The 15,593-nt window shown below is 41.0% G+C and overlaps 1 protein-coding gene across 2 annotated transcripts in view; it reads right to left on the bottom strand.

Moving 5' to 3' along the window:
* LOC126457686 (uncharacterized) overlaps positions 1-15,593 on the bottom strand; it is a 412,004-nt gene that overhangs the window by 11,677 nt on the left and 384,734 nt on the right. Inside the window, exon 7 of one of the 2 annotated variants that reach the window (XM_050094192.1) lies at positions 15,241-15,379. The exons of the other annotated variant lie outside the window; for it this stretch is intronic. Within the exon in view, the coding sequence (XP_049950149.1) occupies positions 15,241-15,379 (139 nt within the window). The remainder of the gene's footprint in view (positions 1-15,240; positions 15,380-15,593) is intronic. 2 annotated transcript variants of the gene reach the window in all.

Genomic DNA, 15,593 nt, shown 5'->3' with positions numbered 1-15,593 from the left:
AAAAGCTTCGAGAAAAATAATTCGTGATTTTTAGACGTTTATATCGAATGTGAGGCAGTAGATCAACTAAAAATGTCATCAAAGATTTGTGCAATAAAAGGTCACCAACATGTTGGATCCACGAAGTTAAAGAAATTAGAAAAAATATAAAAAAACTGAAGAAACAACCGATGGAATTGTATAGGGAAACGTTATTGAATATGGAAGGATGCCAAGCTAAGAGAGTGAAATAGCAGTAATCTGAAATTGTCAAAACACAGGAAGAAAAAAAAGAGTGAACAGATGAAAGAGTACTAAAAGGAAGGAAAAGAAAAAACAAATATGGAGTTGAAATTGAAACATGGTCCTTAGCTGTCCCATTCAAAAAGAAAAAAGAAAACGTAATCTTACAAGAGACCAGATAAAAGCTATCACAAATTTATGTTACTGTAAGCTATTTCAACCATTGTCGCTATGCATATAACATCAAGTGGAATACTAAACACATAGCTATTCTACAAAACCGCTTTTATCTCGAATGCGTTGGCTGTAGCATGTTCTATACAGATTGCGGAACTGTTTATCAACAAAATAGCAGTGTGTGGTGTAACGCACTCTCACTGAAGATACGAAATAGTGTTGTTAGCAATTACAATGACAAAAGAAGAGAATTGAGGTTTAATGTCTTTTTCCAGAAAACACTAGCTCAGCTGGATATAGACGTTGGAAAAAAACTGCTATGCTATATTGGAAGAAACAATTACGAAATTCGATTGAAATTATTTGGATAAATCTAAATTGTTGTGTACATAGTTGAATCTAAATGCCGATCTTCCGTAATAAAAGTCCATCACCCCACGCGGGTCTGTGATGCAGAGTGTCGAACTTTGAACAAATAATGCCGGCGTAATGCCAGGCGTCACGGTTAGCTCTAACGTGTAGAAAGTTTGGCGGCAGAGCCTCTGAGACAACCAGCGTCAGTCGCTGGCGCCAGATGTCTGACGTCAGGCGTGTCTGCTGAGCCTAGATCTACCCGCCTCGGGGCGTCGCTGCGTCCTGAGGGATTCCCCATACATCCCGAGGGATCCCTCTCCGCTGCCTTTACGGATTCCGCCGTGCCTTGTGGCGTATCCTCCACCGTCCGTGCAACACGACAGCTGCGGGCTAAGAGAATAAACTGTGTCGCCTCCTGAATGCGGACCAGATTTGGAATGATAAACTAAGAATATCAGTAGTAGCACCAAATCGAACGGTGTCGCATCTCTTCTTGTTCTGGGCCACTTTTGTAGCATGGAAAACCAAGAATAATTTTTATCTTGGTAAAGTAATTTTAAGAACAGTCACCTTTTCGCTGTTTATATATCCTTTACTCAGAAATTAGAGTGTATGCTTAGGTGACCAGAAAATAAAATGATACCTTTATTTAACGTTATGAATGATTATTTACGTGTTTGTTGACCACGTGAACTATGTTCAATGTGCTTTCGTTGTTTTATCGTTTGTGTGATGTGTTTCTCAGTGGTTGACTGGCAACCAGTCTGGCATACCAGCAAACAGGTGCAGCACATGCCTAAAAACCGTTGTCTGGCTGGTTGATGTAACAAATGAACAGTAGTTAATCCAGCTTGGTTTTCCTATACCAGAAATTCTCAAAATTTCTGTGACCGTTACCCCGGACTGTAATCAGATATTAGCTAGCAACACTCCTCTACCCATCGTCATCAACATTTGCAACTAGCTAAACATTAGAATGTAAAATAATTTTCTTTGATCACTTTTATTTTTGAAGTGACAAAAGATAAAGGACATTTAATTTTTTAGGTGTTGTGTTAAATCACGAACTAATGATTCAAAGAGATAAAGAGCGCTGCTTATTTCTAACGATCTTTTTTGTAGAATGATGAAGCAGTTCTCAGTGCATCGCGAGTATTACCTATAACTTCCTTTCAGAAAAGAAAGCTAACTGTCCATTGTGAGGGTAGATACTTTGTAATGTCTCTTGCAGCGGTCTCTCCGCGATATTTTCAGAAATTTTATAAATTATATAACTCAGTACATATCTCGAAATATCTCTTCTTATCTTACCGATTATCAATGCAAAGTAGTTTCAAGCTCAATTATTCCTTGGAGCGTCCATTTACTCCATGGAATAGCTTCTCTGCTATCTATGTTTTCTCTTATGAAAAGAATAGGAAGTTCTTGCCGATTAGTCGTAAAAGAAGGGGTATATATGTATGTATTGTTGAGCGAGTCGCCATCTTGATGAGATTCTGTATGGGAAGGAGTTTAATACATGAACTAAACTAAAGTAAGTGTGTTCGCGTATTATTTAACGGATTATTATTATTGACAGTGTCTGCTTACTACGCTGTGTTGCACGGGATCAGTGGGGAACGTCTGATTTACACTGGACGAACCTGCCGTTTTGAATGCTCAAGATATCCAGTTACTTCAAATAAATAGGCTAACACGGTCTTACCAGCAGATCTGCGGTCTTCCCCATGCGATCACCGAAAGTTAATAATTATTACAAATGTTTCCAGGAGATCGACTGACAATTTTAGTCGCACCGAGACTTCGAAATTGCTTCACTGCCTTATGGAATTTAAGTTAAGCTTAATTTAATCAGGACAGAACAGTATTGAACTGTGTGAATGTGATAAGCCTGCTTTGTCAATGAAAATTCCCTTAATATACGCATGTTTTTACTATCCTGATCAGTGAAGCTAAATCAGGCCGGTGTGAGAGAGGTTCTTTAAATTTAAGAAATATTAAAACTTGTTACAAAACACGGTTTCACTGCACCACTCCTTTCCCTAGCAATACTTCCTTCGCCCACAGCCTACATGTCCATTAAAATTCAACCAAGCTAAGATGTGTGCGCTAGATTTATTGTTCGTAGATCACTGGACTGATGGACTGCTTACCTCTGACCTGACAGAAACTGGCTGACTTCAGGTTGCTAATTCTTTCTGTCTGACCACTGCCACTAATAATAACAGTAATAATAATAATAATAATAAAACTGTGTGGAATCTACTGCAATGTACTACCCATTAAGTAGTTACTGTTGTGTTGTGCTTTCAATTAGTTCGTTTATCTGTATATCGGGATATACCTAGAACTCAGAGAAAGCATTTTCATGAGGCATTTAAGCATATGTGGCTTACATGACTCAATTTTATTGTCGTAGATGCATGGTTCAAAGTACGTGTGTCATACTTATGTGTCAGTTAGAAGAAACGTAATTACTGGTAACTTATGAAAGCAGGACTACAGTCTTACATAATAGTGATATTAGTAATGATTTTTTGAAAATAATTTAGTTTCGTGACCGAAACACAACTGAACCATTTTGTTTTTACCGTTCAGAAAATTTCATTTGCCCCCTCCCCCAAGGAGTAATTATCGCCACGTTGGGAACCACTGTTCTATAGAGACTCGGCTGACCTGCTTATTCTGAAAGTTAGCGCTCTAAATATTACTCAATAGAGGTCTGTTAAATTACAAAAAGATTGGCAGTAGTTCAGTGTCAGCGAATAGGAACAGAATGCACTAGGATATTATTAATAACAGAGATCCTTTCAGATGTAATAAGACAGGTAAAAAGCCATCGCAAATGTAAGAAGTTCATCACCTGGTCCATGAAAGAAGGCTCTAAATACATACTACTTACAAAATAAAAAGCTGATCAAAAAAAGTAAAAGATACATCGTCAACGGCCAAGAGAAAGCAGCAACAATTTTGGAACATTTGCAAAAAGAACTTACATTGAAGAAAGGAAGGTTAAACGTAGAAGTAAAAATTATATTGCTTTACATAAAAAATAAGAACCTGTTCAACGCGGGATTTTCTTTTAAGCATAAACAAAAAAACAGAGACGGGTAGAAACGTTGTGGAAAAACAATGTAAACCCAAAAATTGGAGATGATACTACAGGAGAAACTGTGAAATAGTTCAGCTTTGTGTGTGATGTGATTTTAGGGCAATCGTGTGAAAACAAAAGTGGCTTATTGTCACAGACAAGGGACACACTTTCAGAATATACGTTCCACTCTGCAGTGACGTATGAGCAGCGACGAAACATCCTGCCACTTTGGAAGGCAACGGTTCGATATCCTGGGTTACTCTATCAGGAAAATTTCCTTGAAATAGCGGAAATACTCGATTACTGCAGGCAAGCAAATCTGCTGTCATAGAGCATTGTATCATGGAATAGCACAGAAAGTATTAGAACAGAGCAAAGGTTCTGGCAAAGACTTGGCACTACAGGGATAGGCTAGTCATACACGGCTACAGCCCCAACCTGTAAACGCGCATTCAGACTGACGTAGATGGCAACAACACTGAAGTTTTCTGGTACAGCCTGAATACAAACGCGCACGCTGCAGAACAAGGCGTGCTGGACACTGTCCAGAGCACGAAACGCGGACAGAAAAGCCGCGGGAAGGAATTGGGAGGGAGTATGTCGATAAAACCTCCCCTTTTCCTTCGGCAGTCAGTCCATTAGCGCAACTTTTGATGGTGAACGTGGTCGTTTGCCGGAATATTGTGCCAGCACGTCATACAAACGACAATAAAAACTTTACCAACGGTCACGTTTATTTAATACGGTATCACCCAGTTCCCCAGTCCTTAGTGTTATGTTTTTGCCATCGATGGATGAAGATGCGCCAATGGCAAAAACCATGGAAATCGTAACTTTAGCGGCTCCGTCACAAGCGATGCTATCTGCTGCACCTGATTTCCGGCCAGTCAAGCAGGCCGCATGGGGAACTACGGATATGTGGCAGTCACCTCAACCAGATGGTTATCGGTAATGCGTGTATTTCTATGGACGTATTGGCAACTTTTTCTGTCTATTTTGAACAGAATGTGAATCTTGTTGAAGGTGTTACGAAACACAATTTTTGAGAGCCGATCTGATGGTAATGGAGACTCAAATAGCTATGATGATAAGAAATAACAGGGAGGCCACCACGTTCGACGTTCGGATTACGGATTTACTTCAAACTTTGTAACTTTTAGTTGTCGATTAGAACAACATAATGCGCAAAAGTTAAGGCATACCAATTGGGCGATTTCGAGAAAATCTCAATAGAAGCATTACTCTTTAGTGATGAATCGGTGCGTTGCGTTTCTGAGCTGAACCCGAGGTGGAGGCTGTCGTGTGGTTCACGTTCAAGCTCCGTAATCGGTCGCTCACTGGACCGTATCCCGCTCATGCTTTTCGTCTTAATTCATAGTTTTTCACCACTGGTCATATTTCATACATATTACATTGCCATGCGGAGTGGCTGCTTGGTTTGAGACGCCATGTCACGGATAGCGTGGCCCCTCCCGCCGGAGGTTCGAGTCCTTCCTCGGGCATGCATGTCTGTGTTATCCTTAACGTAAGTTAGTTTAAGTAGTGTTTAAGTATAGGGACCGATGACGTCAGCAGTTTGGACCCTTAGAAATTCACACATATTTGAACATATTACATTTCAAAGGTAATATGATGTAAAGACAACCGTATTTGGATGAACTTTTACTGAATTCCCAATGTCATTTGCTTGTTCGTTAATTTTTATTATCACAACAAGTATTATGTTTATAATTACCGACAGGAAAACGACCAAATGCATGTATGCCTATCGTGATTTCCGAAAACCTTTCTACCTGCAATCGGGTAAGTTACCGAGAACTGCTTTGCACCTGCACGCTTTGGTCTGCAGACAAAGGTTTCAAGGATCAGAGACAGGTTTGGAAAGCCCAAGCCAAACATCTATAAATAAAGGTATAAATAACATTATTCAGTTATACAATGAGTCACAATGTGCAAGAATATGGGGGTAATGTACGATTAATGGTAGGATGTGCTTTTGACATTACAAGTTGCACGATGATATTTTTCATACAGACACGGAAGACATAAATTAAAATGGCGTCTACTACATCGAATAAGCGTAGTTTTCCCCGATGCACAACGGATCTTCAGAGTTTCTAAGGAAAAACAAAGCTCTTTGACATTTCATTAGATTTCTCTTTCTTACAACAGTTTGGACGCAAACCATGCGTAACGCAAAATTTTCGTAAATATCATTGCCAAAAATTGGTGATGTATCATTGAATGTATTTTAATACTACCTTTACGAGTAATAACTTCTCGCTCGTTGTCAATCAATGAGCGATCCACCTGCTACGGAGTTTGAACGGTAACGACGTGACCGCCGCCAGCTCGTAGTCAGGGTCCAACGCACCGACTTATCATTGACGCGTAAACTTTCTGTTGCGATTTTCTCGAAATCGCCTAAGTAGTACGCCTTATTACTTGCACATTAATGTTGTTCTAATGGACTACCAAAAGTCTACAGTTTGAAGTAAATCCTTGATTGGAACGATATGACCTCGCCTTGTAAGACCGATACTGGTTTTCCCAGATGTAATTCGACTATAATGGTTCCACACAACAAATAAATACTTCGGCGTAATACAGGTTGCACACGGTGCGAATAAACTGGGCCTCCGTTGCCCAGATTTCAATACTCGTACAGATTTTTATTGTGATGATAATGCGGAAAAACAGTTTCAACAACGCTTAGAAAAGTCAGTCACCCATATATGCGTGCCATTTGCATGAAAGCATGTCATTTATAGTCACGGAATAAGCCAGCTGTAGATGCAGGCAATTTTGAAAATATTCTTACAACATAATTACGTCGAGTACATACACGTGCACTATTCATCGCTGGTGGCATAGATTTGAGAAGGGAAAAAAGAGTTTCGTCACTTGTATCCATGTCAATGAATGGCGAACATCATAACATGGAGCGCAGAGGCCTCTTTGTAATCTTTTACCTCGTAGGGCTAGTTTCGTTGGGTATCATTTCGATTTTTCACCGAAAATTTGTGTTATGGTGCGTATCTGTAGATCAACTGTTTTCTTTGATTTTCAGAGTCTTGCACATCCGTCAGCGAGTGTTTGGAGTAACTTTGACGTCGTGAGATTGACGTGTAGCTTGTTTGCAAGCGCTGACCAATGAGAGTGGTCTAATAACATGACCTATATATTATTAGTGAAAGAGAGTACAGGAAACAGAAGAGCAGGGCGGTGTCAGACGTTGACTCGACAGTCAGTCATCGGCCCAGCAATAATTTGTAGTTTAAACACAATTAATTCACCAATTAAATAGGCTTCTAGTCGCGTACACTGCTTCCGTTTTAGGTATACAACTTTGTGCTAAATATGGAATCTTAATGAAGTCACAGATCTGATGTCGCTTTCACCTAAAAGCTTCTAAAACAAAACAGTACATACAGAATCCCCCTGTGTAGAGAGTGTATACTTACCCAACTGTTACCAACTTTACCGCGTAAAACAAGTGAAAATCTCTGTTATTTGCTTCTCTCATTTCCAGTTCTTGGAAGCCGGTATTTAGTACAGCGCCCACTCTTAATAATAACATACTTTCAAGTACGGTTAACATTAATTTTATCCTCGATGACTTGAGAATTCCACAATCATTTGAAAATATTAAGCTTGGAAAAATACCAGTTACAATTTCCTCGAGTGAAAGATCTATTACGCCATAACTAGTTGCGCAGAAGACATATCCCTGTAAATTTTTCTTTCTTCCTTGACAGAATCAGTTTTTTATGGCACAATCGTAACAGGTTTCGGCCAAAATGGTCATCTTCAGTTGCTAAAAGCGGCATTTAGTGACTCATGCATTGACAAATCGCTGCTTGGGCGAACTCAGGCACCGACTCCCCACCCTGTCTTCTCCGAGACTCCAGCAAAAGTACGAGTTATTCCAACATATGGAGTTATTTCAATATGAGGGCTATTAATGTCGAATGTAAAGATGGCTACCGTTTGGTTCACAGTGTAAATGAAGTCCACCAACCCTACCTTGAACTCAGTCCAAGTAACATCCAATACATTCTAGCGTTTTTAACTGCTCGTAGGTTTGTAACGATGGTTCATCGTTCTACTTTACTACTGTACGACTAGCCACATTATAATTGACGCGGCACGAAACGTGTTAAACCTTAAATTACCGAAATATCCCCCAAAGCCATTGCTAACACCACAGAATCAACTTCCTTACAAATTTTCTTCCAAATAGCTCTGCTGGGCACAATTACAGAACAGCCAGAGAGCTGTTGGAATCGACTTGGGGAACTTAGCACCAATCAGACGTCGAAAAGTAGGTGGATATAAAAACAATTAAGGACTGTGACCAGCAACGCCAATGAAAGAAGTAGACACTTCATTACCGAATGCCATGTTACCGATTTATTTAATACACCACTTAAACTGTATAAAGTACTGCTGGAAAACAGGTTATCTGTTGCATCCCGCTTCTCGAGTAAATACTATTTACTAATCGATAGGAATGATACAGAATACTGGTTACGTCGCCCATGTTGAGTTTGAAACTGTGGCTACGACACAGAGGTACGGCATTGACGCAGAGGTATCTATGGAGGTATACAGGTTTTGTGCTACCTCTAGATAGTAACTAACAACAATAGCTTTGCCTTCGTTAGAGGGAGGAGGGGTTGCAGTATATCTCCAAGAGGATCCAAAGACTGTTGTCCCATGCAGGTTGGAGATTTCTACAGTTGAAACGGCAGATTGTTTGGTATGTATTATTGAAGAACGTCAACCAGTACCCTGCATAATGCCTGCGATATGGAAAGCTTTCTGAATTCTGATGCACTTTTGTAAATAGTTTCTTCGTGAAGGCAGTAAAAGTGAGTAGCTGCTGTGCACACTCTGACAGTGGGCGATACGGAGACCAACTTGTTGAATTTCCGCAATCCCGGAAGATGGCTGCACTTGCCCACGTATGCATCGCCCTAGCTTGATGGCGAGAGGGTCTCAGCTGCGTGGGTAACAGACTTGAGACTGTCCGACTAGTAAGAGCCGCGCCGGCATTGACTGTGCCGTGCTGTGTCTCACAGTGACACATTACGGACGGCTCTTCACTCTTCAATTTACATTACACTTTATAGCATTTGAACGCCAGTTCCTCGACGTCAGTTTCATAAAGCTGTACAACTTATGTTATGCTCCACCAAAACTAAGTTTCGGTAGTTTTCGCACAACAAATAAATCATGCCGCGCGGGGTAGCCGCGCGGTCTTGGGCACCTTGCCAATGTCCGCACGGCTCCCCTCGTTTGAGGTTCGAGTCCTCCCTCGGGCATGTGTGTATGCGTTGTCTTTAGCGTCATTTAGTTTAAGTTGGATTAAGTAGTGCGTAAGCATTTTGGTCCCACAGGAACTTACCACAAAATTCCAGATTAGTGACGTAGTAAATGGTAGGATTACTGGTAGTATTGCTGGCATTGATAAGGAAAGAAACGATTGAATGTGTGAGTGAGAAGCTGAGCCGACAATTTCTCTTTGTTTTTTGGTTTGTATTACGCATAATTTAAACTGCAAATCGTTCAGTATTAGCCTATTGGGTATTGTATATTTTTAGAAAGTATAAATTGGTTTTTATAAGTAATAAAAACTAGTTTATCGCTAACTTCTGCGCTTTTATTTAAGCAAAGCAATTACTTCTGACGCAAGTACAGTTTATATGCACAAATACAAAAAATCTATATAATTATTGTTGTTACTTTGTATTCAACAGAACGTTCAGAGGTAGGAGTGTTCTGTTGTTGTTGATAAATAATACCGTTCTTTATGAATACCAGAAACAATTTTTATATGATCTCAACGAAATATTGAGACGGTGTTTGATGTGTTTCGTTTTGCTTTGATTTCTTTATTTTTTTTTATTTTTTATTTTTTTTTTTATTTTTATTTTTTTTTTAATGGCCTCTTTCAGGACTTGGCGGTTTCTACAACTGTATAACAAAACTGTATTTTTTTTATTTTTACTACAACATCCCTCTGTTGCACATAACAAATCCATTTTCGAGTAAAACTGGAATTAAAAATTGACAATTTCAATTTTGCTATATGTACTGTTTGTTTTTAAATAAGAGATAGGAGGATAATTACGAAGAATAAAAATGTTCCGTAGATTATTCTACCCTTTACATGCACTCACCCAGTTTCTAGATGGTTCGCCGTTTCTGACGATAGAAATCAGGTAACGCCCGATAGGTATGCAACTCACTTAACGGACAGGTAACGTGGTTACGATCTTAACTGCTCAATGCTACTAGGAAAACTAATGTTGTCTGCGATTACTTATGATAGTATACAATAGCCTACGGTTGTTTTACACCTCCAAATACAACGCACTTCCGAAAAAAAACTAGAAAAAATCGCCTGTAAAAAAATGAAGATTTTCCAGCGTTTCCAAGTACAGAAGATTTCGATCATTTTAGCGGAGCTCTTGTTACGACAAAATTTGAACAAAATGTAAGACGCCCATTTTATTGTAACTCACATGAAACTCTTATTTTAAGATTCCGTAGCAACTGCTGCAATTCTGCTATTTAATTTCTCTAATTTATGTGTAAAGCACAGAGAATATTTCCCGCAAGAAGCGAGAAGAAGTTTATACAGTTAAAATATAGTTTTGAAGATATAAAATGTGTATTTACATTCTCACAATTATTTGACATTGTTTTTAAACTCCATGATGCTTAATGTAAATAATTTTGAAGGATTTCTTGATAACATTCGCATCAATGTCTATACAACGTTGTCGTTAATTGTATGTGTATTTCAGCGCAATGGAGGACTTAGGGAAAAAATCATGTAGCTCACCGGTTAATCGGTTAGAGCTCTGGTCTTGTGCTTATGCTGCCGTCATCTTATTATATGGACTGCCTTGTTGCTTTTCTTGAAGTCAAAGCGTAAAAGGTACTCCATACGTCTTTTATATTGATAAAAGTCCAGTTGTTGAAAGGTACATAGTTGATAAAATGCACACAGGTGATAAAATTTGTGCATTTTATCAACTGCGGATAGAGCACTGATAAACAAGGGGAAGGGAGCGCGATTCTCTATAGGGACTATCAATTTCAGTTTCAATGAAAGCAATCAGTTGTTCGTACTATGAAATGTAAAAAGCTTGCACCATAAGAAATTACACTCAGCTATTAGAATGAATCCAATTCTTTAAATACACATTTGGCCTATTTTTTTTAAAGGAAGCTGAGTGCATAGCGTGTAAGTTTTGTAGTTGTAAAGTCACTGGTTCGATTCTCGCTGTCAGCAACCTTTTTCCTTTTATTTGCATTCTTTATTTACTACCAAATCGAAACGTTAAGTAAAAACTATTTAGTCATATTTGCTTTATTAAAAAAATCATCTTTTTAACTTCCTATTGTACGAATATGAATTAAACTTGGCACAGAAATGTGAAATGTATGCATACCAGTAATAATGTTAAATTTCTAGAACTAAGTAAGTACGTTATTTTCTGCCTGACAATTCGCAGTTTTTTTACCGTTTGAAGAATACTCACATCCTCAGTGGATTAGTTATTTAAATAAAATTATGTTATTCGTTTCAAAAAATGTAATCGAAATTTGTTAATTAACATTTCTTTTTTACAATAAATATATATTGGAATAAAAGAAAAAAAAGTTGCTACTAGCACATATCAAACTAGTGAATTTCTAATTACAAGAGTTATACACTCAGCAACAGTGGCCGTTTAATAAGGTTTGAAAGTTTTGTTCTTAGCAGCACTCGAAAATGTTCTAATGTTCAAAGCCTCTTTTCTGCAATTTGTTCTGAAAAAATGTGTCGTACTTCTTTAGGAAACTGATGTCGGACATTTACGTTCAACTCTTGCTAATATGAAGAAAATCGAAAAGTGCAGGGCGGTCCGTAAGGGCTCTCTGTGAGTATCGAAGTGGCGTCATACAGCAAGGCAAGAAGGCAATGTGCAGGGTGCTGATTTCTAAAAGGGGAACTGTGGACTCTTGGTAAGTCTGGGAAGGCTACAGACCTTTGCAAAGCTAACTAGACGTCGTTGGTTGGACTGTGTTGATCATGGATGTCTACAAGGCGAACTACAGTGTCAGTAGGTCCTTGTAGCCTACAGATCTCTACAAGGGTAGCTACAGATCGTTGGTCAGTATACAGGGTGATTCGAAGGCGCACGATATAGGACAACTACGTTATGTGTGCAAATATTGAAAAAATAGTAGAGGGCAAAATCGTCAGACATATGTTCTACATCATTATCTTGATGTTGAATTTGTATTTTTTCGTTTTTTTCAGTAATCAACAAAAAACTGTCTTGCTTTAAATGACCTTAATGTTGAATCTTTCTTTTTCTCCAGTAATCAACATCAGTGTTCCATTACACAATTCAGGAAAGGATGGAAATGGTTCTTATCCATGCTGCAAGCGTGAGCCTACGGGAAGCTGCGGAGGAATATCAAAGACGGCATCCAAATCAGCCACCCATACATCGCGCAACCATTGGTCGTTTACTGGAGCGGTTCGAGGTAACAGCTAGTATCCATGACAAACGATGACCTGGGTGGCCACGTACGGCAACAGATCATGCAGCCTCAACTAAGCTGACAGTCTGGCCAACGCGATCAACAAGAAAAGTGGCTCCAGAAGTGGCATTAGTAAGGCATCCGCGTCCAGAAATCGTTTCCTTCCACATCGTGTGCATTTTGTCCAGGAACTTCAAGGAGATGATGCAGGTAGACGGGTGCAGTTCTGTGCGTTGTTTAGAGAAACAAGAACGCACCAGACACATCTTGAATCTGACATTCTTTTTAGCGATGATGCCTGTTTCCATCTGAACGGAACAGTGAACAGACATGACGCTGTATATTGGGCAACCGAGAACCCATACACTGCTGTATGCTCATAATCAGACTGGCCCAGGGTTGAATGTGTAGTGTGCCATACACGAGGATGTTCTCATCGGACCCAAATTTTCGTAACAGCAAGCTTACTACTGAATTGTACAGACAGCATCTTGAGATGAGACTCCTAACTTGTATAATATACTCCTAGGAAAACGACAGGGGGGGGGGGGGATATTCTTTCAGCGAGATGGAGCACCGCCGCACTTCGGACGAACAACTCGCGAATTGCCGCATGAAGTTTTACCTGAGCGTTAGGTAGAAACGCAGTAGGAAGACATCAGAGGAGCATGTGCGGCAGTAACTCCCACGGTTATATGAGTCCGAAAGAACAGACAACACGCACGATGAGTAACGGAGCCACAACTTTCAGTGCACATGTAGAACACGCGAGCATGGAGGACATGGACGGGCACTGCAAATATATGGCACTTAAGTGGGAATGTGGGACCTCGAATAGATGGAACTAGATGGGAATGTGAGCCTCGAGATAGTCCGTGCATTTGCAATAAATGTGTCTGGATGGCGCCTTGGTTAACGCAGCTGCCAAGTAAGCTGGAGGTCCCCGTTTCGAGACGCAGTCTGGCACACATTTTCATTCGTTGCTGCCGATTTTGCGTACAGTTCGTATGCAGCTGATATCGTCAGTTCCTTCCATTTCCTTTCCTTTCCCTCCCATTTACCTCCAATTTACGTAACTGCTGCGGTGTTATGTAAAGTGCACAAGAGTTGTGTGAACTGTATTCGGGTATGCCGTCAACAGGATGTCAATCAATCTGAACAGTTCCTTCTGTAGTGTCCAAGCGGTACAGGTGCAGGACATGGCAGTTGAAGCTATTAATTTGATTCAGTTTTCACTCAGTGAGTTTGCCAATTTGACACTCTTGTTTTTTTAAGTTTATGATTTCAGGCAGACTAATAAAGTTACTCAATAACTGACCTGAATGGTTCAAATGGCTCTAAGCACTATGGGACTTAACGTCTGAGGTCATCAGTTCCCTAGACTTAGAACTACTTAAACCTAACTAACCTAAGGACATCACACACATCCATGCCCGAGGCAGGATTCGAACCTGCGACCGTAGTAGCCGCGTGGTTCCGGACTGAAGCGCCTAGAACGGCTCGACCACATGGCCAGCTTGACCTGAATGGTATTATGCCGCAAAACGGTAAATGATAACAGCCAAACAGTTGCAGGATAATGATTTATTAAAATCCTTGACCACAGTTTCGGTGTATCTAAGTATACCTGCATCAGAAGTAAAATACACTAAAATCACATCCTGCAGTGGAGATACATAAAACGATTGTGCCAAAGGCGTCGTCAGTAGTTAAAACATCATCTCCTTTTTTACAACATAATTATGGACTGAGGGTCGATGCGAACACAGCATAGCATCAGTACTTCGCCTGTTTCAGCCATGTTTAAAATCTTGAATTATGCCGCAACATTAAGCTCCCTATTTAAAACAATATATTTCTAGCAATTTTGCCCTGTATCAGTCTTCCGGCATCTGCACAAATAACGGAGTTCTCCTACGTCGCGTGACTTTTGAATCAGCCCGTATGTAAACTACGAACTACTACAGTGGACACAGACAAATCTTTGTATGTCCGTCTTCATACAGATGTTTGCAGGATCTCGGCTGTTCAATACAAAATGTCCAATCAAAACACCTTTCAGCTGTCTAAATTTCCAATTATTATTTTGTTGAGCAACCAGTTTAGGCAGAATGAGATTTTCACTCTGCAGCGGAGTGTGCGCTGATATGAAACTTCCTGGCAGATTAAAACTGTGTGCTGGGCCGAGCTCGAACTCGGGATCTTTGCCTTCTGGAAGAAGTGCTAGTCTTGCACGGTTCGCAGGAGAGCTTCTGTGAAATTTGGAAGGTAGGAGATGAGGTACTGGCAGAAGTAAAGCTGTGAGGATGCGGCGTGAGTCGTGCTTGGGTAGCTCAGTTGGTAGAGCACTTGCCCGTGAAAGGCAAAGGTTCGGAGTTCGAGTCTCGGTCCGGCAAACAGTTTTAATCTGCCAGGAAGTTTCAAACCAGTTTATAAGATATTTTAAGCCATCTTCGAGCCCTCTGACCGACATGTAGGAAGACTCCCACCTCTGGTCCAGTCAAAATAGGGGGCAGCATTCAATGATTGGTACCCATAGATTTTTGACACAGCTATAGAAGGGCTTACTGTGTCAAAAGTCTACGGACACCAGTCATTGAATGCTGCCCCCTATTTTGGCTGGACCAGAGGTAGGAGCCCTCCTACACGTCGGTAATGGGGTCCGAAGATGGCGTAATATATCGCCTAAACTGGTTGCTGGAAGAAGTTTTGATTCGACGTTTTCCACAGCTAAACTGTTGGTCATTTTTGGACAAGGATGGCTACTGGGGGGAACTACAAGTTGCTATTTGGCCCTGGATTTCTACAGAGGGCTTCGCCAATGGCCGGCGTGCTTTCCCGCTGACCTGGTGGCCCTTTTTCCGGAGCGGGAGCCCGCGGAGCGTCCGCTGCGCGCAGGGGCCGCCCGGAAGGAGGGCAGCCATCCGAGGCGCGCCAGGGCGCCGATGTGCCGCTTGCCGTAGTCCGCCGCCGCCGGGGGCACACCTGCGCAGAACGTCGCCGCCGCCGCTGCCTGTAGCTCGTGCCGCCACTCCCAGCCAGGCGGGGGCGGAAGGCGAAGGCGGAGGCGCAGGCCACACCGATGCTAGGCGCAGGCGGAGCGGGCAGCCGAGGAGCGTGGGAGGGGGGAGGGGTAGGGGTGGGGAGAGGTACGGGACAGGGATGCGCCTACACTCAGTCTGCGAGACCGCGTGTGTGG

The sequence above is a fragment of the Schistocerca serialis genome, chromosome 2 (assembly GCF_023864345.2).
Source record: "Schistocerca serialis cubense isolate TAMUIC-IGC-003099 chromosome 2, iqSchSeri2.2, whole genome shotgun sequence".
Taxonomy (NCBI): Eukaryota; Metazoa; Arthropoda; class Insecta; order Orthoptera; family Acrididae; genus Schistocerca; species Schistocerca serialis.
The sequence above is the reverse complement of the archived record's forward strand: the minus strand, read 5'-3'. Positions and strand labels throughout refer to the sequence as shown.